The sequence below is a fragment of the Rhodamnia argentea genome, chromosome 7, assembly GCF_020921035.1.
Source record: "Rhodamnia argentea isolate NSW1041297 chromosome 7, ASM2092103v1, whole genome shotgun sequence".
Classification (NCBI taxonomy): domain Eukaryota; kingdom Viridiplantae; phylum Streptophyta; class Magnoliopsida; order Myrtales; family Myrtaceae; genus Rhodamnia; species Rhodamnia argentea.
In genome coordinates this window covers 23,476,300-23,499,369 of record NC_063156.1, presented here as the reverse complement: position 1 = coordinate 23,499,369, position 23,070 = coordinate 23,476,300, and the positions used below count along the sequence as shown (strand labels likewise).

At 40.5% G+C, this 23,070-nt stretch overlaps 2 protein-coding genes across 5 annotated transcripts; both read left to right on the top strand.

Annotated features, from left to right (window-relative positions):
- Window positions 1-6,335: 6,335 nt before the first annotated feature.
- On the top strand, window positions 6,336-11,368 carry LOC115734778. Of its 2 annotated transcripts, none has more exons than XM_030665699.2 (9): window positions 6,336-7,242; window positions 7,414-7,645; window positions 7,960-8,129; window positions 8,328-8,470; window positions 8,686-8,863; window positions 8,982-9,561; window positions 9,786-9,898; window positions 10,580-10,823; window positions 10,933-11,368. In XM_030665699.2, the coding sequence occupies exons 1-9, from the start codon at window positions 7,052-7,054 to the stop codon at window positions 11,158-11,160; spliced, it is 2,079 nt and encodes a 692-aa protein (XP_030521559.1). In that variant the 5' UTR covers window positions 6,336-7,051; the 3' UTR covers window positions 11,161-11,368. The 2 variants fall into 2 exon arrangements, with proteins under 2 accessions (XP_030521559.1, XP_030521560.1); XM_030665700.1 differs by having other exon boundaries at window positions 7,103-7,242; window positions 7,398-7,645.
- A 3,338-nt stretch (window positions 11,369-14,706) lies between these two features.
- Window positions 14,707-22,896, top strand: LOC115734772 (synaptotagmin-5). Of its 3 annotated transcripts, none has more exons than XM_048282490.1 (15): window positions 14,707-14,875; window positions 14,913-15,206; window positions 16,084-16,158; window positions 16,246-16,353; window positions 16,721-16,753; window positions 16,848-16,937; window positions 17,712-17,834; window positions 18,846-18,989; window positions 19,679-20,098; window positions 20,249-20,383; window positions 20,652-20,870; window positions 20,973-21,245; window positions 21,440-21,577; window positions 22,059-22,361; window positions 22,500-22,896. In XM_048282490.1, the coding sequence occupies exons 2-15, from the start codon at window positions 15,018-15,020 to the stop codon at window positions 22,719-22,721; spliced, it is 2,472 nt and encodes an 823-aa protein (XP_048138447.1). In that variant the 5' UTR covers window positions 14,707-14,875; window positions 14,913-15,017; the 3' UTR covers window positions 22,722-22,896. The 3 variants fall into 3 exon arrangements, with proteins under 3 accessions (XP_048138447.1, XP_030521547.1, XP_030521548.1); XM_030665688.2 differs by lacking the exon at window positions 14,707-14,875 and adding an exon at window positions 15,695-15,764 and having other exon boundaries at window positions 15,133-15,206; XM_030665687.1 differs by lacking the exon at window positions 17,712-17,834 and having other exon boundaries at window positions 14,707-15,206.
- The last annotated feature ends 174 nt before the right edge of the window (window positions 22,897-23,070 follow it).

The window sequence follows — 23,070 nt, the reverse complement described above, 5'->3', positions numbered from 1 at the left end:
GCCGACTCGCCCTGCCACGATAAGGGTCAACCTCGCCGTTGCCGGGCGAGGCAACGTCGGTGAGGACGAGCCCCACCATTGTCGGGCGAAGCTCAACCTTGCAAGCCCGGATCCGGGTCGGCAAGGTCGACCCCCGTCATGGCGGGGCGAGTTGGCTTCTCTAGCTGCCCCTCGGCCGGTCGGCCGGACTATGGCAACCAGCTTGGGGTGGGGAGGGAAGGGAAGGGAAGGGGAAAAGAAAAAAAAAATAAATCATAAAAAAAAATTCAAAAAATATTTGGTCGTTGGGCGGCCAGAGACCACGTCGGCGCCGACCGGTCAAAATTCACCGGATGAACTAAAATGACACAATTGCAAAAGGTTTAAGACTGAATCGGAAAAAAAAAAAAGGTTTAGGATTGAATTTGCACGATTACAATAGGTTTATGACTTTTTTAGTAATTTCCCCCAAACTTGACTCGATTGGACTAGAATGTGATGTGCTGCCTTGATGTCCATAATCACACAGTGATCGCAAGATGGCCCATGAAATTATTTCGGCTTTCTTGATAACGACGACCTTTGTCTCTTTCCCTCACAGATAAGCAGCATCAACGTCATTGCTTGCTCCGTTTAGTAAAAGTGAAGTTCACCGGCATTGTTGCTTTCTTCTTCACGTTTGATTGCATTGACTCGGTAACAAAGATGCTCACAAGCGGCTTCCATTCGAACGAGGCGATTGAAAAAACGAAGACTCGACGCTTCGATGCATGACAATCGGATCGATTAACAATCTTCACTTCAAGGCATACTTATGTCAGAAGAGGCAAGACTTTGCTAATCGAACGTATAAGCCAGGGAAAGCAAATTCAATCATTGAACTAAGACAAGAGCTTCACACTATCATTAAGAGAACTCCTGTAGCCCCAATATTGACTTGTATCGAGTGGGGCCAATCCCCAAATGAATTATGATGAACAAACTGTGGAGAGAAATCGTCTTGTCGGGGAAATCACATGACTGTCTATTCTATTTGGCACTTGCAAATGGATTATGTATGCCCAATGCTACCAATGGCCCCGGCACTCATACATGTAGACCCAAAGGGCCAACATTTGCAATTTTTCTTACGGAAAAAGAATCCGCTACCAACAAGCAACTTTATCCAATCGACATCAATAACAGTTGTAGCCCGTCGACATACGAAAAAATCTAAGATAAAGTAAAGTCGAGACTAAAGAGCCGTATATCACTTCGGAGTTAGAAATCTTAAGTGATTTATCGACCTATAGGGCGGGGCGTGCATTATTATGAGTCACACCGATTGCCTAGGGAAGTTTTTTTTATTATTATTATTATCATTAAGATGTACGAAGAAATATTTGAAAAGTTAGGTAGTTGTTTCTTGAATATCAAACCCTCTGCTTTTTCCTACATTCTTTTTCATTTTTTCGGGTTTAAGATTAGAGAAGCACACGCAAAATCTCATGGATGTTGCCAATTCAAGGAATGAATGATTGGGGGAGAGAATTCATTTGACCAAAATAATTAGGGTTCTTTGTATGATCTCATACTAAGTTGAAGGGAAGAAGGCAGATGCAATGAATCCATGGAGGTTTTGAGCTTTGAGTGGACAGCTTGAATGGGCCAAGCCATTGCTTAAAAAGAAAGATGGACAAGGTGGGTTCTTCCAATTTCTTTGCTAAATGATAAGTTAAGAGCCTAGGGAACCTTTATGGAGCCACTTTTGCTTCCCTCCCAACTGAAAACCATCTTTGACAAAAAACAAAACAAAAAACAAGAAACCTTCCCTTCCTTTGACCGCCCTTTTGACCAGCCACTGGCTTGTCCCTTGGATCATATGCATGAACAAGGGAGGTGGGAGAGGGGAAAAATCCAACATGGGGTCCCAATTTGGATTTTAGGGCAAAATTATTTGATGTAGTTGAGAAGTCGATACAAGAAAAAAAAAACTATAGAAGTAGCTGAGATGGGCAAAGTTCAAGGATCCAAATTGGAAAGGAAAAAAAAGGGGGGGTATTATCATTGAAGTTCTTTTGCTCTTTGCACATGTTCACCTCAGTTGTTGGTTCTTGGCATTGTGCTCGACTTTTTGAGAAGAACAGAAGTGAGAAATGTCGAGATCGCCTTTGAGAACACAGCACGGAAGATTTGAGAAACCTTCCCCGTAACTTAGAATGTTTAACAACGATGGACTATTTCGTGTTGTATTTCCAATTCACTCTTCAAATCACGTCTAGTTGAAAAAGATTACACTAACAGTGTCAGAATTCATTAGACATGTCACCTTGCACAACCTTTTTCGCCCCAAAAACTACTTAAAACAAATTTGGAGTTCGGAACAACACATGTCGTGTATCTTAACACAATTTGTGTTAGGGATGAGCGGTTTCGGGATCGGTCCAGGTATTACCCGAAACCTACCTATCGAAACCGGTTCTCCAATTTTTGGATCCGAAACTTATCTCACACACTGTAGAACTTATAGTGTAATGACACGAAAACATTCACCTGCTTAAGAAGGGATTAGCATTTAATGAGTTTGAATTATTATCTATGGGGGATTATTATCCGAACTCGGGGCATTTTTAAGGAATTATTATTGGCCCGATACTATTTTTAGGGATGTTGTGTTTAATGTAGGTCCCATCGAATCGAATATGTGCTAGATTGAGACAACTGGGGACAAAATATGACACATGGCCGCATGTGCGTGGGGGGCCATGTGTCAACACGTGGCGTCCGGCTAGGACGCGTGTCGCACGCCATGACACGTGGCGCAGGAAGTCCACGCATGGGTGGACACATGTAGCCGCCCGGTCGGCCGCAAGGCGACTCGCCTAATCGGACTGATCTTCAGTTGCTTCTATTATATAAACCTGTGGAGTCATTTAATTTGGTGTACGGTCGTCAAGAACACCATTACTCTGTTGGATTGTCACCGCACCGTCTCTCTCTTGGCAGACCACCCGTCGCCGTCCATCCATATCTGCCGATGCCGTCGCCGCCTTTGGCTCGCCGTTCCTCCACGGTGGCGCCAAGCTTGCCGAGCCGAGATGTACGCCCACACCTAGGGCTATTCGAGCTCATTTATCCGTCATTTCTTCTTCGTTTCTATGAACGCAAGCAGATTTCTAGTCTTTATTACTAGATTATCTATGATTTGGCTGTTGTGAGCATTGTTTGCCAATCTATTATGGCTGTAATAGCTTTGATTTGGGATATTCTAAGGTTCTGAAATTTTATTCTTGAGTATTCTAGATTTTGATTTGATAGATCTCGAATCGTGCTATTTATGACTTTGATTTAGTTTATCCTTAGATTCTGATTGGTTCTATCCTTGAATTCTGATTTGATTCGAAAATTCTATCCTTTAAATATCTTGGATTCTGTCGTGGTGACTTTGGTTGCAATTTTGCAATTTTATAACTGGTTTAATCGTTTGGCCTAAGAATCCTACTTGCGGAGGAGTTTCGGCTTACTCATGTTGATTAACCATTTTTCAAATGAGTAAGTCGACGAGGAAAAGCATTATGGAAAGCAAGATCATGGACGGAAATGACGTTGATGGATCCGGAGTAGATTACGCCCTGTTATACTCCTTCCATGTAAACAGTGTACTTAAATGAAGCAGTTGTATGGATATGTAATAGAGAATGGTTGAATAAACGAAATACGAATATGAAATTTGTGAATCGATTAGTTGAATGATGTTGTTATTTGATATGTGTGTTATATGGTTAGTGAAACCATGTAAGGCCATACCCCTTAATGGGCGTATCTGACATTGGATGTTTTATATTCTATGCACTTGTATCTGTATGGACGACTTGATTTGTTAGTCTTCCGCATGCACTAAGTATTCTGAAAGATCAATTAATTAAAGAAGAACGTGTGAGTTTGGTAGGAAAGGCTTAACCCTTCGGGTGTGGCGATATGTAACGTCACATATAGCCTACCTTATCACGGGTTTCGGGGTCTACTCAAGTTTCACATGGATTCTTAATTGAACAATTCAATTGAATCATCACCTTTAATTACCGCCATTTACTACTACAATTAACTTATTACAGCTCATATTTAGACACGTGAAGAATATGAAGTATTAACAAAGTAAAAGTTTCAGTCATAGATATCACCGGAAATAGAAACTCGGACTAGTAGTTTCATATTACATACTCATAATCAAACACCAATGAATACTGCAAGATCGCGCACAGATATAGAAAAAGAAAAATACAAAGACTTGTTCCAGGTTCCGGGTTCCAGGTTCCAAGTTTCAAATTTCAAGTTTCAGTTTTTGAAATGTGGAACCTACCATGCATACCCTAGATCTAGAACCGGACTAGTTTCCATCAGTTCGGTTCTCTGGTTTTCGGTTCTTGTTCTATTTTAGAACCATGCTCAACTCTAGTTTGTGTGTCTTTACTCACAAGCTAGAGGTGCAATGCCTATTGGCAAACTGTCATCGACGACCACCACCCTCCCACTCAAGCGGGCAACCCACCACATGACCAAGCACATACTGAGCCGATTGCCACCACCAGCGGCGCCACCTCGCTTCTGTTGCTCACTTATGTACATTCAGTCCGAATCATTCTATCATCGAAGGTCATCTCGAGAGAGACTGGTTCCCCTCATCAGCCCAAATCATACGAAGGATCACCAGGTGGACGTGCTTGAAAAGCTTCCGTCTCGGCCCACAGTTTCACATTCTAATTATTGTAGAGGCTTGAATTTGAAAGCGTTCGAGATGTTTTCAAGGACTGAATGTTAGTGAAATGAACCTCAGCAAGGCAAACTTAGAAGATCATTACCAAGGCTGAGCTGGGAGAGAAATACCAATCCAGCATGAGTAATAATCCATGATAAAGTTGGCCTTAGTGATCAGGATCTCAATGTATAGTTGATCCTTGAGGCACCCGAAGCATGTTCGGTTTCGTATGCGGTCGACTCCAAACAAACTCGTGTTTTCGGTCACCACCCCGGTTTCGATCTGTATTTTACCTTTTCCATGTAGATCAGTAGGGTTTCATCATATCAGTCAGGACTTTACTCTGCGTAAAGTCGGAATCCTCGACATAGGAGAATTCTCTAGTGAAGATATAGGAAGAAACTGTACAGAAGGCTAATTTAAGACTGAAGAACTTTGAACTATTAGTAGAATTAACTAAACCCAAAGTTGAACGTAATAACTAAACTCTGGGTATCAAGTAAAACTAGCACTCCAGGAATGCTGTACTAGTGATACTTCAGCCAGATTCTCCAAGCTTCCAGTTCCCGTAATGGAAGTTTGTTCCCTCATGATCGCAAGATGAGTACACAATGGGGCACATCATATGAGTCAACAATCTGAGGATCATGAAACATTTTGGGAGGAAATTATATGCTAGTCCGATCGATTTATAGATTTGAGCGAAGTGTTCGATTAGAAACTCCAGTCTAGATTTCGAGCTTAAGGACTGACCGCCATCGATGTCAACAAATTCTTAGGCGGAGATTGACGGGGTGACTGTGGCAAATGAGTTTGATGATGTTTCTATTTTGGATAATGCTGGCTAGATATGAAATGGGTTTGATGACGCTCCTCATGGTTGTCTTAGAGTGCATTTGTCTCGCTTGGAAAATGAATGATTTTAAAAATATTTTTCTAGAAATAATCATTTGTATCATTTACCGAAATATTGACCGGAATTTTTTTTTTATCGCTCACGGAAATGTTTTAACATAAATTGTTGTCGATAGTGAAAACATTTTTCATTTAATAATAATTTAAAGCTATAAAAGTGATCACTTTTAGGAAAATATTTTTTAAATATTTTCTGTGTTAGTCTTTCGCGAATCGTATTATTAGGGCGGTTCGGGTAGAGATGGCCAAAATGAACCGTGGGCCCAGAACCGGCCCGTTGACCGGCCGGGAACGGGCCCGTTGACTGGGCCCACGGTTCCGACCCGGTTTTTAAATAAAAAAAAAAGGAGGAGGCCCGGGGAAAAATAACCGTTGAGTCTAGGAATCGGCGGTTCCGAACTGAAACCGGAACCGGGGGTTCCACCTTCTTCAGGAACCGGCCACCTATAGGTTCGGGTATGTTTTGGCAATAGATAAATTGGACCAATTTCCATTAGGCCGATCTTAGCATAGAACTGATCATGGGCCTGAGACTGAGGCCCATATTCGCTACCAATGGGCCCACCCAGCCCACAATACATTGAGGTCCAGCTGAGATATGATTTCTGGGCTGTACTGTCTAAGTCGGGCCCGGCCCGCCCGTGTATCACCGTCGCGTACCAAAACCTTCCAGCTCACGGCCGATGCGCAGAAGACACGTGTGACGTGCCCTTGTGGATCTACTCGTTCCCTTCCCACTGTATATTTGTCCAGAAGAAGGAAAGCTTCCGATTGATGACGATGGAAAGCTAAAGCTCCATAGCTCTCTGGACTACTGTTTCGCCTCCCTCTCTCTCTCTCTTCCCTTCCTTTATCTTCTCGCCGCTTCTTCTCCGGATAAATCTTAACTGAGTGAGAATAAATTAGTTCCCCCTTGTGAAAGCTGCGGAGACCCGTCTTCCCCTGTGCCTTCCTTGTTTTGCTTGTAGCTTCACGGATTGGGTAAACGCGACTGGTGGGCAGTACTGAATCGTTGATCGGACGCTAGGTCTCGAAAGTCTCGTTTTGTGTGGGAAGAATTTTCATGGGATTGAAGCTCAAATCAAATTCCTGGGTATTGCGTGGACAGGTAACTTTCCCCGTGCGGTGCTTTGGTCGAAGAAACTTATCGCGTTGCAGGTGTTTGGACTTCTTTTATATGTGATTGAATCTGTCTGTTGAGCTGCGATTTTGGTTGATTTGGCGTGATTTTGGACGTGATATCAGTAAGTCAGTTGCTTTGTTCTTGTTCGTGTTGGACAAATGGGAAGCAATTGGAGTTCGAGTTTGGTTTTATGAGTTCTGGCTTTGGAGCGTTCGAGTGGAAGTTGCTGGTCCTAGAATTAGTGTGGTTCGAGGGCGTTTGCTTACGTTTCGGATCACATAGAGCTGGGCATTTTCGAGATGGCTGTGGCAAGCAAGACCAGGAATATGTTAGAGGGTCTAGTGAGAGAAGGTTCGTTCAAGTGGTTGATTGGGAACCGGACCTTATTTGGAGAAGAATTTGAAGAAATGGGGAAGTCTCCATCGGCTCAAAGGAACTGGATACCAGAGCTGTCTCCAATAGCGAATATTGTTGTTCGCCGATGCTCAAAGTAAGCACCCAGGAACTATATTGATTGTTTTCTGCAATCCGTTACTTCAATTGTGGGGATAAAACTGAGGCCCTTAGATAGTTGGTAATTTAATACAATATCGTAGCATTGGATTTGGTATGGCACATCATAATGATATCTCTCTTTACGGTAAGCAATGCTTAAATGCAGAGTCCTTGGTACTCCAACGATTGAGCTTCAGGGGAGCTTCGACAAAGAGGCTTCTGATTCCGTAAAGCATCCATCAGTTTATGCAAGGAACTTTTTGGAATATTGTTGCTTCAGGACACTTGCACTCTCACTTCAAGTAGCCAGCCATCTGGGTGATAAAAAATTCCGGCGCCTAACTTATGACATGATGGTAGCTTGGGAAACACCTGGTGCAAGTGAATCTTTAGTTCATGTTAGTCTCCCTTCATCTACCTGTTTTACTTTTAAGTATTCCTTCTTTCTCAATTCTTCCTAGAAATGTTAAGAACGCATTTTTTGGTGGGAGATTTTGATATCTCTTAACTTGTGAGCTTGTGCCTGTCCTTGTTTGTAAGTGCAAAGAAACACATAGTGAAATGAAGATGAATCAAGGATTACTTAGTTGACTTCAGTGCTTGGCTGCTACAATTAGATGAAATTGCTTATATAGGATGGTTATTTGCTTAGGTATTCTGCAATCTGCACCTTTTACCAGTCAAAACGTTTAGTGCAATTTTCCTAATGCAGGAAGGTGAAGACGTTACTGTCGGTGTGCAAGCTTTCTCTCGTATAGCTCCAGCTGTCCCTATCATTGCAAATGTCGTTATTAGTGAAAACCTTTTTGAAGTGCTCACCGCTTCTACGGGTGGTCGGCTTCATTTTTTTGTCTATGATAAGTACCTTACCGGGCTGGAAAGGTACTACATCTCAATTTGCTGCATACGAGTTATTTGGAGAAGGCAATATTGCATAGATGAGAAAAATTTTTACTCAAAATTATGAAATGTGTTTGGAGATTCAAGAACAATGCTGTCCTAGCATATCTTCATGGTTATTGTATGTCATCTAAATCTTTTTTTGCATAAACTCTGATAATCTTGTACTTGTCCTTGTAGAGCTGTAAAAAAATTGAAGTCCCAGTCAGAATCATCCCTCCTTTCAGGTGTTCGATCCTCCAGAGGAGAGAAGATTCTTGAAGTGGATGGAACTGTAACAACACAACCAGTTCTTGAACATGTAGGAATGTCTACATGGCCTGGTATATATCAAGGATCAACATTCTTTGATGCTGGTTTTTAAGTAAATATAAAATTCTTCCATCAAATGAAATGTCCTATCGGTCAAAGATCTTCAGCTTCAAGGCTTGTTGTCCCTCATTTGAAAAGAATAGCAGCATTGACCAGTGACTCTAGTTTTTCTTTTTCTCTTTTCCTTATCACTTATATTTCTTTCTTTGGTGTTGCCTCCGTGCAGGTCGTTTAACACTGACTGATCATGCCCTTTATTTTGAACCACTCCGAATGGTATCTTATGACGATGCCAAAAAGTATGACTTATCAGATGATCTGAAACAGATTGTCAAGCCCGAGTTGACTGGACCATGGGGCACTAGGTTGTTTGACAAGGCAATCATGTACAAATCAACATCATTGTGAGGCTTGATGCATTTCTTTAAAGTTTGATATTCACTTCTATGATTCATCTTTCTGAAATCAAATTGGCTCATTTGATTCCCAGCATCTTTCTCTTAATGTCTTCACTTCATGCAGATTGGAACCTGTTGTCATGGAGTTTCCTGAACTCAAAGGACATGCTCGTCGTGACTATTGGTTGGCAATAGTCCGGGAGATTTTATATGCACACCGCTTCGTTAAGAAATTCCAGATCACTGGAGTGGAACGAGATGAAGCACTTTCAATGGCTGTACTTGGAATCCTACGGATACAGGCCATTAGAGAATTTAGTTCCTTAGGCCCTCTTCACTGTGAGGATCTTCTCATGTTTAATCTCTGTGACCAACTTCCTGGCGGAGACTTAATACTGGAAGCTCTTGCAAACGGGTCATCCATAAGGGAACTAGACCGTACTAATAGTTACGATGATGGGGGTGGTGGGATGTATTCCATTTCCTCGCTCGCCATGATTTCTAACCTAGGGTTCTTTGGGAGTGGTTCCAATAACCTAAATGAAGCAGGGCTTGTTGTTGGCGAGATAGCTGTGGGGGAAATCAGTTCGTTAGAAAGAGTGGTGAAAGAATCTAGAAACAGCTATAAAAAGGTAGTGGTGGCACAAGCAACTGTTGATGAAGTTAAAGTTGATGGGATTGATACCAATATGGCAGTCATGAAGGTATTAGTGATGATAGTGGTTCAATCATTACTTTCCTATTGGCAAAAGAGAAAAGTTACTATCTATTTATGTAGGTTTGATATTACTGTTGTCTCTACGTGTTTATGTTATTAAATAAAGGTGGGAACAAGATGGTTGTGGTGGCGTCCCATCCCAACTAGCTGAATTTATCAGATTTACATTGTTCCATTAATACCTTTGTTCATATTTTACTCATTCCACAGGAGTTACTGTTTCCTCTTATTGAAGTTGGCAAGTGGCTACTTTCTCTGGCATATTGGGATAATCCTTTGCACTCTTCCATCTTCTGTTTGGTCGTCACTTACATCATTTGCAGGTAATGTGCTGTTATTGCAGATGGTCTCTTTGTCGGTTCTACCCTTCTGTTTAGAGTTATACCTACTTTTGTCTTTATATTCTTTTCCTGCTTAGATGAAATATGTTATTGATTGCGTGGATGATGACATGATTTTTTTGGCCAGAATTATGATTAAATGATTTATTCGCATTTCTTTCCGCATCATTCAGGGGTAAATTGAAAAGTCTGGTAGTGTGAGTGTTATACAATTTTGGGATGGTGATCGGTAAAGTCTACCTGACAATTTATTAAGGTTTTTGGCAAAAATGGTCTATGGCTGTAAGAGCCAACTTTGGAGTGACTAAAATCTTTCTTGCACTCTGCATGTTGTGGATTTTTGTATGGTGTTTGACATCAGATGGTCATTTATTTTGCACAAAACAGATAGTGTATGTGACCTTTGAAAAGCTTATCAAGTCTTCTACTGAAAGATCAATCTGCATTGATGGACTCTTCCACACTTTTTTAACTTTGATATATTCTCTTGACTTGCGGATGCATTGACGTTATCCAAGTGCATCATGCACCTATGAACTTAAATCATGAATCTCCTTAGGAATTAAGGTGGGACTGGTAAAAGAAACTGCAAGAGTTCCGTATTTCCTTGGCATGCATAGAAAACATTGAGTTCTCTGAGAACGTCTGGTATATGCTTCGCAGGGGATTGCTCGGTTATGCCTTTGCATTTGGGCTCGTATTCCTCGCAGTTTTCATGGTACTTAATAAGTACTTTAGTGGAGGGAAGGCTTTTCATGAAGTCAAGGTTATAGCCCCTCCTGCGATGAACACAATGGAGCAGCTTTTGGCTGTTCAAAATGCAATTTCCCAAGCTGAAGGGTTCATCCAGGACACAAACATAGTCCTCCTGAAATTACGTGGCTTAATGATGTCCATTTACCCTCAGGTAACCAGAATAAAGACTGAAAGTGTCATATTCTGTTTTCCAACTCTATTATTTAGTTTTTGAAATTTTGTATTCACAAGTAAAATTGTTTGTTACTCGTGCTTATTAGGCAAGTGAGAAATTGTCAGTAGCTCTCTTTCTGTCGGCCCTGATGCTCGTTCTTGTTCCCAGTAAGTACATATTGTTAATGGTTTTCTTGGAGAATTTTACAAGATATTCTCCTCTACGGAAAGCAAGTAGTGAAAGATGGATGAGGAGGTTAAGAGAGTGGTGGTTCAGTATACCAGCAGCTCCTGTTGTTCTCGAAAGAGAGAAGGAAGATAAGAAGAGAAAGTGATGGTGTGAGGACTTGTATAGGTCTTAGAATGCAGTTAAGTTCTTTGTTAAGGAGTGATCATACATCTGAAAAACGAGGGGAAGTCTGCACGAGATAAATCATGAATCTGTCTAGTTTCTGTATATACTTGGAAGTGCTCGGGCTTCTGCCTATGTTATTGTGCCTTTATCCAATCTTCAGCCAAGTGGGAATATAACGAGCTTTTAACGTCTGGCTTTTCTGCTATTTATGATTTTACAGTGGCTTTATTTTTTATTTATCATGAAAGGTTGCAGGCTCATATTAGTACGGTCATATTTGACAACCTTTGTTTCTTTTTTTATTCTTTGCCAACAATAAAGAAGGCCGTGCTGCTTCTTAGTTTGTACTTAGAAGTCCCCTGAATTTTAATCTAATTAACTACCCTGATGCCTTTTTGATTGTAAAAAGTATCTTGAAAAGTACATTTTTCTGGCGAACTGTAATGCTTCATCTAGTGAGATACAATTAAGTTGGCTATGTAGTCTTTGTGTCCTTCACGTCGTCATTGACTCTTCCTTGGGTACAAGGAAAAGTCTTTTGCAAGTGCAGACGCTCTGCGCAACTCAGTAAGCTTTGCTAACTTCTTAATGTCGCGGATTGACTGCACGTAGTCGCATTGCTTACCAGGATGCCATCTAGGACGAGCTGAGGGGTGGTGAGCGAAATGTATTGAGTTTGATCATTTCCCTGCTAATTCTTCTGTAGTCTTTTGGTTCTTGCATCATAACTCCGACCTTCTTGTTTCGTTTAGTCTGCATGCTTCCTTCTGGTAGTAGAACTTTGAATCTGCCTCCCTCCGTTGATGCGCAAATGCCAGCCTTGTTGATTTGTCTTCAGTTTACTTGTTCACGAGCCCATGTCAAGCAGGAGGCAGGCTAAGATTCACGCCTGTTCAGCTGGAAAATCGCGAATCTCGAAGTTCCCAACCCACCTAGTGTTTGATGTATTTGCTACTTCAAGTTTCTCCCATCTTCACACTGATGTAGGTGCTAGTAGTGCAATTATGGAATGCATTTCACCGTTCACCAGGATATCAGACCGAGAATTGGACCTGAGTGTGCTATGTGGTCCATGAATCGCTCAATAAGTGCGCTCGTTTGGTTGATCTTCAATGGGGCTTCCCAGACAGGAATGGACGCAAGTGCATGAGAGGTGGTCCATGGATCACCAAAATTCGTGCTCTTGGCGTGACATTTTATGGGGGTTCTTGCGACATGGCGTGAGGTCTCAACCGTTGGAATTCTTTAAGATAATGTCTAACGTCAGTTCCCGTGCGGACATTTCTCGTTCTTCGTCAGGTATTGCTCTGGTTGAAATTGAAATGCCAAAAATAAAAATAAATGAAATCAAACCACCTTTTTTTAATCATAAGGTATAATTTACACATGGTAGATGAATGGAACCACTTTGGTCATTATGGCGAGAAGCTCCCAACTTTGGTAAGGGTTTCTTAATTAGGATATACAAAACAAGGTAACCAATTTCGTAATTTGAAAATCAATTTAAAGAAATTAAACAATGGAAAAGAAAGAAAGAAAAAACCTTACCATTTTCGTGCCAACATTTTATTAAAGGTTAGTACATCTTTTTTTGCATTTTCCCGTGCTCGTTCTATGATTTTTCATGTGTTTAGGAGCCAAAGAGTGATTTGCCTAAAAAAAAAAGCAAGAATAATTAGAATCTTACTCTTGAAAAATCGCATATTAGGCACATGTAGATTGAAAAATAGACGAAGAGATGACGATCATAGCAAAATTGAAAGTTCAAGGGGCTTTGCATACCGATTGAACACTCGAAGCCAAACGTGCACCGTCCTGAAACTTTAAGGGATCTTGAATAATTTTCTCTTTTCATTGTAAAGAAATGCCATGAAACTCTAAATGAAACTGGTCGGAATTTTTATTTCTGGTCAAAATTAAACAAATATACCCGTTCAAAAAATACAAACAACCGCGAATATGTTTTTTTTTTTTTTTGGGAGATTTAGCATATCCAACTTCAGGTAAACATCAAATGCTCTTGACACTACCTATAAATTATTTCTTAAATTCATCTAAAAGCGAAAGTAAAAATAACTCCGAGTGCCCATCTTGCAAAAATTTGATCAAGTTCTCCAACCCTAAGCCTGCAAAAAGTATTTTCTGGCCTAAGCTGGAAATTTATAAAATAAAATAAAATAAAAAAAGAAATCTGCAAAATTTAGTAGCCAACTATGAGCCGGCAAAAAGTTAATGCTGCTGCTGACTGGACCGACAGTCGGATCTCCGTTCGAGGTGCCCTAACAGTACGGCCAAAGCGGACCGGAATGTAAAAACCGAAGAATCCGGTCTGGACCACCTCCTCGAAGACCCGACTCCGAGGGTCTTCCTTAGCGGTGCCACGTGGGAAATTAGCGGAGAAAAATAAAATCATTCTAGAAGCCGCTGGGCCCCACCACGCCCGCCACCCCAAAATAAAACTTTTTGGAATTTCGCAGTTTGACTCCTCCCCTTGAAAGTTCAAAAATCGACCGGTGAGCCGGATTTGACCCGACCCACGATCCCGGCCCGGTCGTCGGTCAACCCTAGATTTGACCCTCCATATATTGTTGTTACTCACATATTGTAAGAACATATGTCCATTCTCTCGAAAAACACCTTGCAAAAATTGCAAATTCCATATCAGGACCACGACATCGAATTCAAACGTCAAATAAACTTATATTTTGTTCTCTCGAGCAATGAAGATGAATATCTTCGATCATGCAATATTACAAAAATAAAATCACTCGTTCCCGATTTGATCGCAACATTTCGTCTATCTTTACTGCGATCTTAAATGACCATCTAAAATTGAAAAAGTAAAAAATAAATGAAGGAGGATGGTGTGAAAATATCAATATCCTTAATTTTCTTACGCACAAGATTGAAAAAGTACGAATTTTTTTCTCTTTTTTTTATCGAGAAAAAAAAAAGATTTCATTCATTAATTAGGATAATACTCGCCAGTTATATAGAATACTTTCAAGCTTTTGAATAACTGCAGAACAAAGCGAATAACAAAACATATTCTACAGCTAGAAATACACTCTCATCCTTCAAGAATAAATTTATCACTGTAAAATTTCGATAGCCCATCCCCAAATTCAGTGGCGATCACGTAATTTAAACATTACAAGTCAAAGTCAACCAAAAGCCTTCCCAAGAGTGGTTACCAGCTCGATCGGCTTCCGCTTGGTCAGTCAGCAGCGGGAGGAGTCTGCAAGAAATTTTAATCATCTTTATTGGCGGGACCCACGAACTCTTGATCAACGGTAGTTCGAGGACATCAATATCTTCTTCCGTTGTACGTTCTGGACTGTTGCTTATGGCCGAAAAAGAGTATTACGGTCTCGTCGGAGAGAACGAAAGAGAGGCACAAGCTAGTTTTTTTATCTCAATAGCAAAAATCTGCGTTCACATCGTTCTCAACTAAGAATTTCTTACCTTTACCGTCGCGAGTCTCTGACTTGTCCTCTCTCTGTCTCTGTTTCTGTCTCTGTTTCTGTCTCTCTCTCTCTCTCTCTCTCTCTCTCCGAAAACGGTACGAGCAGCTGGAGGGAGTCTCTCTGAATTCCTAACCGCTCCTTTTCTCCGACTGTCGACGACCCGTGATTCTTGATTGAGGATCAGTTCTTGGGCAAGTTAGAAATCCTCCAAGACTTGATGCTACTGGCGTCTGTCAGCTCTCAAGCTTAGATTTTTTTATTTCTTCTCTGCCCCTTCTTGTGGCGATCTTCGCCATGGTATTGTGAGTATCAAGTTTCGTTTTTCAGCCCGAGAAAGTGAAGTGGGAAGTTCTGGGAGTTTTGATTTTCGATGGGTAAGAGAAACAAGAGAGGGTTCAACGTGGAAGAGGCAATGGAGTTCTTGAACTACTTGACGGTGGAGAAGCCTCTGCTTCCATTCTTGATTGGTTTGATAGCACTTGGCTGGGCGATAGAGAGATGGGTTTTCCCTTTCTCGAATTGGGTCCCTCTTGTTGTCGCCGTTTGGGCAACGATTCAGGTGAGTGATTCCTGCTTGATTCATGTTCTTGACTCTGCCTTGACCGATTCTTTTCTTGTCTGGAATCAAATGAAATTTCTGGTTATATTCTCATCTTTCTCTTTTTCGGCAAATACATTCTCATCTTGATTTGATATGCACCATGATGTTTCTTTTTGTATGGTCAAATCTTGCTTTTGTGACTTTTGTTGTCTTCTGAAGATTGTACCGTTACGTGGATGATTACTAATTTCACTTTCTTCAATGATTGGCATTTCGTTGTCTGAAAAAAGCTGTTATGATCATATTTTCCAGTTCTCCCTTGATATCTGGAATTCAATTGCATAGTTTGTCTTGACCGACCTGTTCCTTCGTGTCTGGGTTGACTGCTTTATATCGTACGGTTGTTAGGATTGGCCCAAAATTGCGATCCTCTGGAAGAAGGTCATTCAAATTAGTTTATCCAAGATTATGACACTTCATCTGCGTGGTTGAGATACATTTCGTAGGTAATGAGCGATCTCAGCAATAAATATAGTAGAGGACTTGAGAGGCCTCCATCGCAGGTTGTCAAATGAGGTTGCTGTTTTGACCCCAAAAAAAAAAAAATTTGAGGTTGCTGTTTTGACCCCAAAAAAAAAAAAATTGAGGTTGCTGTTTCTTGAAAATGTATTGCATTATGTGAAGTTTAGAAGCAGAGATAGCTCAAGCTAAAAAGGCAAATTGTAATCAATAGATAATCAGAATCCATCAAGTGAATAATACACATAAAAGTTTTTGGCCATGCTTCAAAGTTTTCTTTCCTTTCTTCCCTCAAATATATTTAATCCTGTTCCAAACAAGGATTCCAAGGGAAGTTTCAATCGTCAGTCTAAAATTCTTTTTATGGTGCCTGCAGTATGGAAGTTATCAACGCCAAATGCTCGTGGAAGACCTGAATAAAAAATGGAAGCGCGTCATACTGAACACCTCGGTAGCTATCTTCTTTTCATTCGGAACGTGAACATTGAGAATTAAAAGTTCATCCTCTTTGTTTGGTTCTAATTGCATGTCCTCACAGCCAACAACTCCTCTGGAGCACTGTGAATGGCTGAACAAGCTGTTGATGGAAATCTGGCCCAATTTTGTGAACCCAAAGCTCTCCATAAGATTCGCATCACTAGTTGAGGTGAGTTGGGTTGATTTCGATGTTTATTATTTGTTGTTTTATGTTTAAGATGAATGGGCATGATAGGTGTGGGCTGTCATACCACATTTAAGTTAGAAACACTTGTTTTGCATGCTTTGGGAAAAATGACATTTTCTTTGACACATTCTATTTTTTGGAACTTCTTATCCTCGGAGGAGATAATGGATGTAGCTATGTTCTGCTTGAAAGAAATAGTAGTTTGTGCAAATATGTTTCTTGCTAGAGAAATACTGTAAAATCTTCCCCCACTTTTACTCATCTGAATTCCTGAATGCTAGGAAGAAACTAGTCATACATATATTGTCTATAATTATATGTGCTTAACAGTCTAATATTTGTTTTGCAGAAACGTCTAAGACACAGGAAGTCCAAGCTTATAGTAAGTCATCTTTTGGACTATTCGTTGGTAATCTGTCCTTTCGGGTCACTGGTAAAAGTTGAGCTTACGTCTCTTTGCATTGTCTTTGCTATAGGAAAGAGTTGAACTGTTGGAGTTTTCTTTGGGTTCTAGTCCGCCCAGTTTGGGTCTTCAGGGGACTCGGTGGTCAACTACAGGTGATCAGGTTTGTTATGAGGTTTTTGCTGCATAATTTTGTAATCACGCATTGTATTTTTGTGTGGGCGTACTAATGTGTACATGTGCCATCATATGCATTTGTATATATGTGTATATATATATGTGTGTGTGCGCGAGCGTGCATATATATATATATATATATATATATATATATATATATATATAGAGAGAGAGAGAGAGAGAGAGAGAGAGAGAGAGAGAGAGTACTTCTTGTGTGCGTGCAGGTAGAGTGACAGAACAATTTGGAAAATATGTGAGGTAGTACATCTTGCGCAGTGCTGATGTGAGGCTACACTGAGAGTTGGTCATTTCACGTAAGTATTCACATTTGCATCCCAGTTGCCGTTTGTGTCAATGGTTTATGCAAGTATTTGCAACCGACCAATCTTTTTCTCTTCTCGTCCACTGGTGACGGGTCTTGCATCCAAAGTGTTCTTGCATGCTATTTAGTCGATAGTTGAAGGATGAAGTTTAACGATCTACTTCTGTCATGGATAGCTGGAAAGAGGGGCTGCATAGGAGGTAGATGAAAGTAAAAGGTGGTCGGGTAAAGAGGAAAATGATCGAGGAACTGCCGAATTTTAGGATGTTGAGCATGAATTGCAGCAACTTTTGAAACATTTTAGAGGATGGTTAATGGTAGAATAAAGTGGCTGAGCAACTTTATTTACGTGTTGTTTCTTTCTCTCTATCAGGGGTATGAGTATTACTTTTTTTAGTCCCTGACATCTAATGGATATCTTTTCTTTTTTCTTCATAGAAAATCATGCGTTTGGGATTTGATTGGGATACAAGTGATATGAGTATTTTGTTGCACGCTAAGCTTGCAAAGCCAATTGGAAATGCTCGGATCATCATTAACAGTCTACATATCAAGGGTGAGGTATGTAATACAGCCAATTCCCTGCAGTTAAATATAAAGATTTAAGACGTAGCATCTGCATGCATGCTTGTACACGCGTAAATATGCACAAGCAGGTATTCATTCACAAGTAGCATAGGACGTTTACTAAAATCATAATATTAGTGTTAAGATTCTGTCTGTTAATGGGAGTCCTGACAGTGAAGTGATTGAATGTTCAGTACAGTGAAGACCTAAGGAGTAACCTCTTCCTGATTAAAAAAAAACTCTTTAAAACTTTGGGTTTTGCGGGCCTTTGTGGGCATCTTTGGTTTCTAAATTTTACCCAACTGATGCTCCCAGTTACAATTGATGGTCATGTACATTACATACAACTACAACTGCCCGTATTATATGGCTTTTGGGGGCTGAATTTCCTTGTACGATAGTATTGCCTTGACTGGTATCGTGTGGACTTTGAAATTCTTATAACCAAGAACATCGTAGTTAACATAGCCTTAATTGTTTTGTGTGTGTGCATTTACTTTGGTCTTTTCTTATTTATTTCAGGAGGTTAGACCTTTTCTGATATATAGTTAATGTGTTAAATGGACCTTGAGGCTGACTTCCCAGCGTCCAAGTCAAATGTTATAATGCCTGCCTGCTTCAATTCATGGACTTTAGAAATTAGGAAGTTTCATTGTTCATGACGATGGTGAGCTATATCCAATATAATTTGCTTGCTTGCAGGATAGAGTATAGTTGGTTAAATTTTCTGTGAGGTACTTATAAAGTTGAAGCTTGAGGTGTCCCAATGAGGTGATATTTTAGTGATTGAAAGTTTAAAAATAGCAGTCGGCACGCCCTGGTTACATAAGCATGAAATCATTTAGTTGACTTGTGTTTAAAAAGAAGTACGTTAAGTGCTCTTAGTTTCTATTTAGTCAGATGCTGTGTATCTCTGACAGAGTTTCTTTCAAGTTTTCGGGATATTCTTGTGGTTCCTGAATGGCAGTTTTGGGTATTTTGCAACAATCTATTTTCCATTTGCAGCTACTCTTGATGCCAGTCCTGGACGGGAAAGCTCTATTGTACTCGTTCATGTCTGTTCCCGAAGTGAGAATTGGAGTTGCCTTTGGCAGTGGAGGAAGCCAAACATTGCCTGCCACAGAGCTGCCAGGCGTATCTTCTTGGTTGGTGAGTCTTTTTCCATTTCTATTTGGCATTATTCACTCAGTCTAACTTCCACAACGTCTTTCATTGTAATTTTCTTCTTCCAAACTTAGCAGGGATGATTTGTCTATTAAGAGTGTTTGCTTCCAGATGCATATTTGGCTATGATTCTGCCAAGCATCCATTGTTACTTTTATACACTCGAGAGAGGAAAGCAATTTATCTATCTACATAATTTTTTCATAGCAGAATATTCAAAGCAGGTTTAATGGTCATTCAATTTTCAAATCGCTCTTCACACGAACAAAATTTTACGAACTTTTTGGTTGGTATTTATGCGAGTATAGCATGTTAAAAGGGGTACCGAGCTCTGAAAATGGAGTAGATTTTGAAGGAGCTTACAGAGTACATGGTATTAAACAGTACAACCCCAAATAGTGGGAAAGGACAGTAGTGTTTGTTGACCTTGTTTTATGATGTTCTGTGGATGGCATAGTAGCATCATCAGTTTTACTATGGACGTCTTATCCTGTACAATACAGAATGAAGAACTGCCCAAGACTTGCTGGCATATTGATTGGTCGCAGACTGCTTGTATTAATTGGTCATTCAACTCTCAGATGCATTGTTTCACAATATTCTAGATGCATTCTGTTGATAGTGCTCTTAATAATAAATTCTTTTTGTCATCACTATACTTGGGTTGCTTTTAGGTAAAAATTCTTACAGATTCCTTAGTCAAGACCATGGTGGAACCAAGGCGTCGTTGTTTCTCTTTGCCCGCTGTTGAGTTGAGGAAAAAAGCAGTTGGTGGTATCGTTTACGTTAAGGTTGTTTCAGCCAGTAAACTTTCTCGGAGTGCTTTGAGAGGAAGCCCATCCAGAAGACAACATAGTTTTACCACAAATGGGACACTGGAAGAACACCTTGACGACAAGGATCTACAGACATTTGTTGAAGTCGAACTTGAGGAGTTAACCAGAAGGACCGATGTGAAGACAGGTTCAACTCCTACATGGGATTCGACTTTTAATATGGTTCTACATGAGGATGCAGGCACCTTGCGCTTCCACCTTTATGAAAGTACACCAAACAGCGTCAAGTATGACTATTTGGCAAGTTGTGAGATAAAGGTACTCTTGCATGTTGGAATGAAGCATAGAAGTTACATGTGAATCAACTTTCCTTGAATAAAATAATGCCACTGTTCAATTATTAGGAACCTTTCCCACCTTCTTTATATGTTGCCTGCTAACTAGTATATTGCTTCTTGATGTGTGTAGGTAAGGTATGTTGCCGATGACTCAACAATATTCTGGGCAATTGGGCCCGAGTCTGGCATAATTGCCAAGCATGCTGAATTTTGTGGAAAAGAAGTCGAATTGGTGGTTCCATTTGAGAGGGCAAGTGTGGGGGAGGTATGAGTTCTAAAGTCCTGTTCCATTATAGTCATTATAGTCATGAGTATGATTATAGACATTGTTGTTATCCTTTCACCCACCAGAGATGTCTCTAGGAAATTAATCAACCACTTTACTCATATCGTGTTCCTAGCATTTAAATATGCGATGTGTCACACTACCTACCTTTATAAATACATTTTTGTATGATATTTGTAATGCCAAAAATTTAAATTGTGGTGAGATAAAGGTTACCATCTAAATGACCGAGTACACATTACTACAGTTGACAGTGAGGCTTGTTTTGAAAGAGTGGCAATTCTCTGATGGTTCACATAGCTTGAACAACTTCCTAGTCAACTCTCAAAATTCACTCAATGGATCATCAAATCTGCTCTCAAAAACTGGAAGAAAACTCAATATCACCGTCGTTGAAGGGAAGGACTTAATTTCAAAGGACAGAAATGGAAAGTGTGAACCCTATGTCAAATTGCAGTATGGAAAGGTAAGTTTTCCTTTTCATGTTACTTGCATCGCCATGTTTCAGTGTATGGACTTTCAGTTGATGAATCGACCAATTAATAATGCCTCAACCTTTCTTTTTCAGGTCCTACAAAAGGCGAGAACTGCTCGTACCTGTAATCCAGTTTGGAATCAGAAGTTTGATTTTGATGAGATAAGAGGCGATGAATGCCTAAAGATAAAGTGTTACAGCGAAGATATGTTCAGTGACAATAATCTTGGCAGTGCACGAGTAAACCTGGAAGGACTGGCTGAAGGGTTTGTCAGGGACGTGTGGGTCCCATTGGAGAAAGTTAATTGTGGGGAGCTGAGGCTTCAACTCGAAGCTATCCGAGTCTCTGACCCTGAAGGATCCAGGGTATGTTTTGCTTCCCCAGAGGGAGTGCAGATGGATGTTCATTCCGAAATAATCGAAATGAAACACCTTGCATAGTTTTTTTTCAGTCCACTGCACCACTTGTTAATGTCACTCCATGCCGTTTTCCTGTACCAGTGTATGTCTCACTAGTTTTTACACTAATACGAGTTTGCTCAATATGCTTAAATCTTCAGGGTTCAATAACAGGTTCCGGCAATGGTTGGGTAGAGCTAACTCTCATTGAAGCAAGGGATCTTATTGCTGCAGATCTTAGAGGGACAAGTGATCCATATGTGAGGGTACACTACGGAAATTTGAAGAGAAGAACGAAGGTTAGGAATCTTGCTATTCAAACTTAAGTTTTGCTCCTCATATTCTTATCAAGTCATGCAAAAGCCTAAATCCAGCAAGTTGATATTTTCTGTGTTAATGCATCTCATTTGATATTGTGGTAGCCAGCTAATGATGTCAATAAGCACCTTTAGACTCTTGGTCTCTTTAACTAAATCTTGGTTAGTGCCGTGCTTAGCTTAGAACATGCTATTTCCAAGAATTTCTAGTCCAGCAAATGTGAAAAGTTCATCAAAGTCGAGGAATAAGGTGAAGAAAATAACAGCTGTATATCTTCTGCGTCATCTCTAGGATAGTGCAGTGAAAATAAATCATGATTGTGGCAGCTTGTACTTAGTTTCTTGGATTTCTGTTTTAAGTTTCTGACATAAGTACTTATTTACCAGTTTCCACGCGTCTATATAAGAAAGCCCAGTCTCATACAGAGTTTTCTTACCTAGCGTGCCATGTCTGGCATTGCAGGTTATGTTCAAAACTCTACATCCTCGTTGGAACCAGACCTTGGAATTTCCCGACAATGGAAGTCCCCTAGAGTTGCATGTGAAAGACCACAATGCAGTGCTACTCTCATCGAGCATTGGCAATTGTGTCGTGGAATATCAAAGGTTGCCTCCAAACCAGATGTTCGACAAATGGATTCCCCTTCAGGGAGTGAAGAGGGGAGAGATCCATATCCAGATCACAAGAAAAGTTCCAGATCTCCTAAAGAGAGCGAGTCTTGATTCAGAACCATCCCTAACTAGATCGGTTCAGATTTCTGGCCAGGTGAGCATATTCCATAATGGTGTTCAGAGTGTCTTTCTTAACTGCATAATGCCATGTCCTACATTATTTAATAGAATAGGAAGGTGTTGCCTGTTCTGCATTTCATGTCAACTTATGCTGCTAAATGTTCTTGGTCAGATGAAAGAACTGATGGTCAAGCTTCAATCTTTGATCGAAGATGGCAGCCTTGAAGGGCTTGCAACAGTGGCGACTGAGATGGAGAGCCTTCAAGATTTGCAGGAAGAATACATGGTCCAGTGCGAGACAGAACAGACGCTTTTACTCAACAAGATAAAGGATCTCGGTCAGGAAATATTCAACTCGTCACCTTCCCTAAGCAGAAGATCTTCCAGCAATTGACCAAACCGTTCAGTATAAAAGCCACTGCTTGCACGTAATTTTTCGTAGGAGAAGCAAATGTCATTGGTGATAGAAGTATTGTAGACTGACCTCGTGCAAAGTTGAGTTCAAGTTCACGAAGTTTGATTGTGCATTAATACCTGATCTTGTGCAGTTTTAAATGAAGAGGAGGCATGTCCACGGTATTCTATATTTAGGAAATCGGTGACTCCAGCTTCAGCAAGAATCTCGTGGTCCACTGTCATGGCTGATTCAGACCGAAAAAGAGAAAACTCTTACCTTGGAATAATGGCATGCAAGAGGCATAAACACAGCGCAATTCTTTTCCCCCCATCATTTTATTGGCATG

Coding starts and splice junctions, on each gene's coding strand:
- LOC115734772 (XM_048282490.1), top strand. CDS start 15,018: ATGGGTAAGAGAAACAAGAGAGGGTTCAACGTGGAAGAGGCAATGGAG. Junction 20,871..20,972: donor TCAAATTGCAGTATGGAAAG/GTAAGTTTTCCT, acceptor TTTCTTTTTCAG/GTCCTACAAAAGGCGAGAAC. Junction 21,578..22,058: donor ATTTGAAGAGAAGAACGAAG/GTTAGGAATCTT, acceptor CTGGCATTGCAG/GTTATGTTCAAAACTCTACA.
- LOC115734778 (XM_030665699.2), top strand. CDS start 7,052: ATGGCTGTGGCAAGCAAGACCAGGAATATGTTAGAGGGTCTAGTGAGA. Junction 8,864..8,981: donor ATGTACAAATCAACATCATT/GTGAGGCTTGAT, acceptor CACTTCATGCAG/ATTGGAACCTGTTGTCATGG. Junction 9,562..9,785: donor CCAATATGGCAGTCATGAAG/GTATTAGTGATG, acceptor CTCATTCCACAG/GAGTTACTGTTTCCTCTTAT.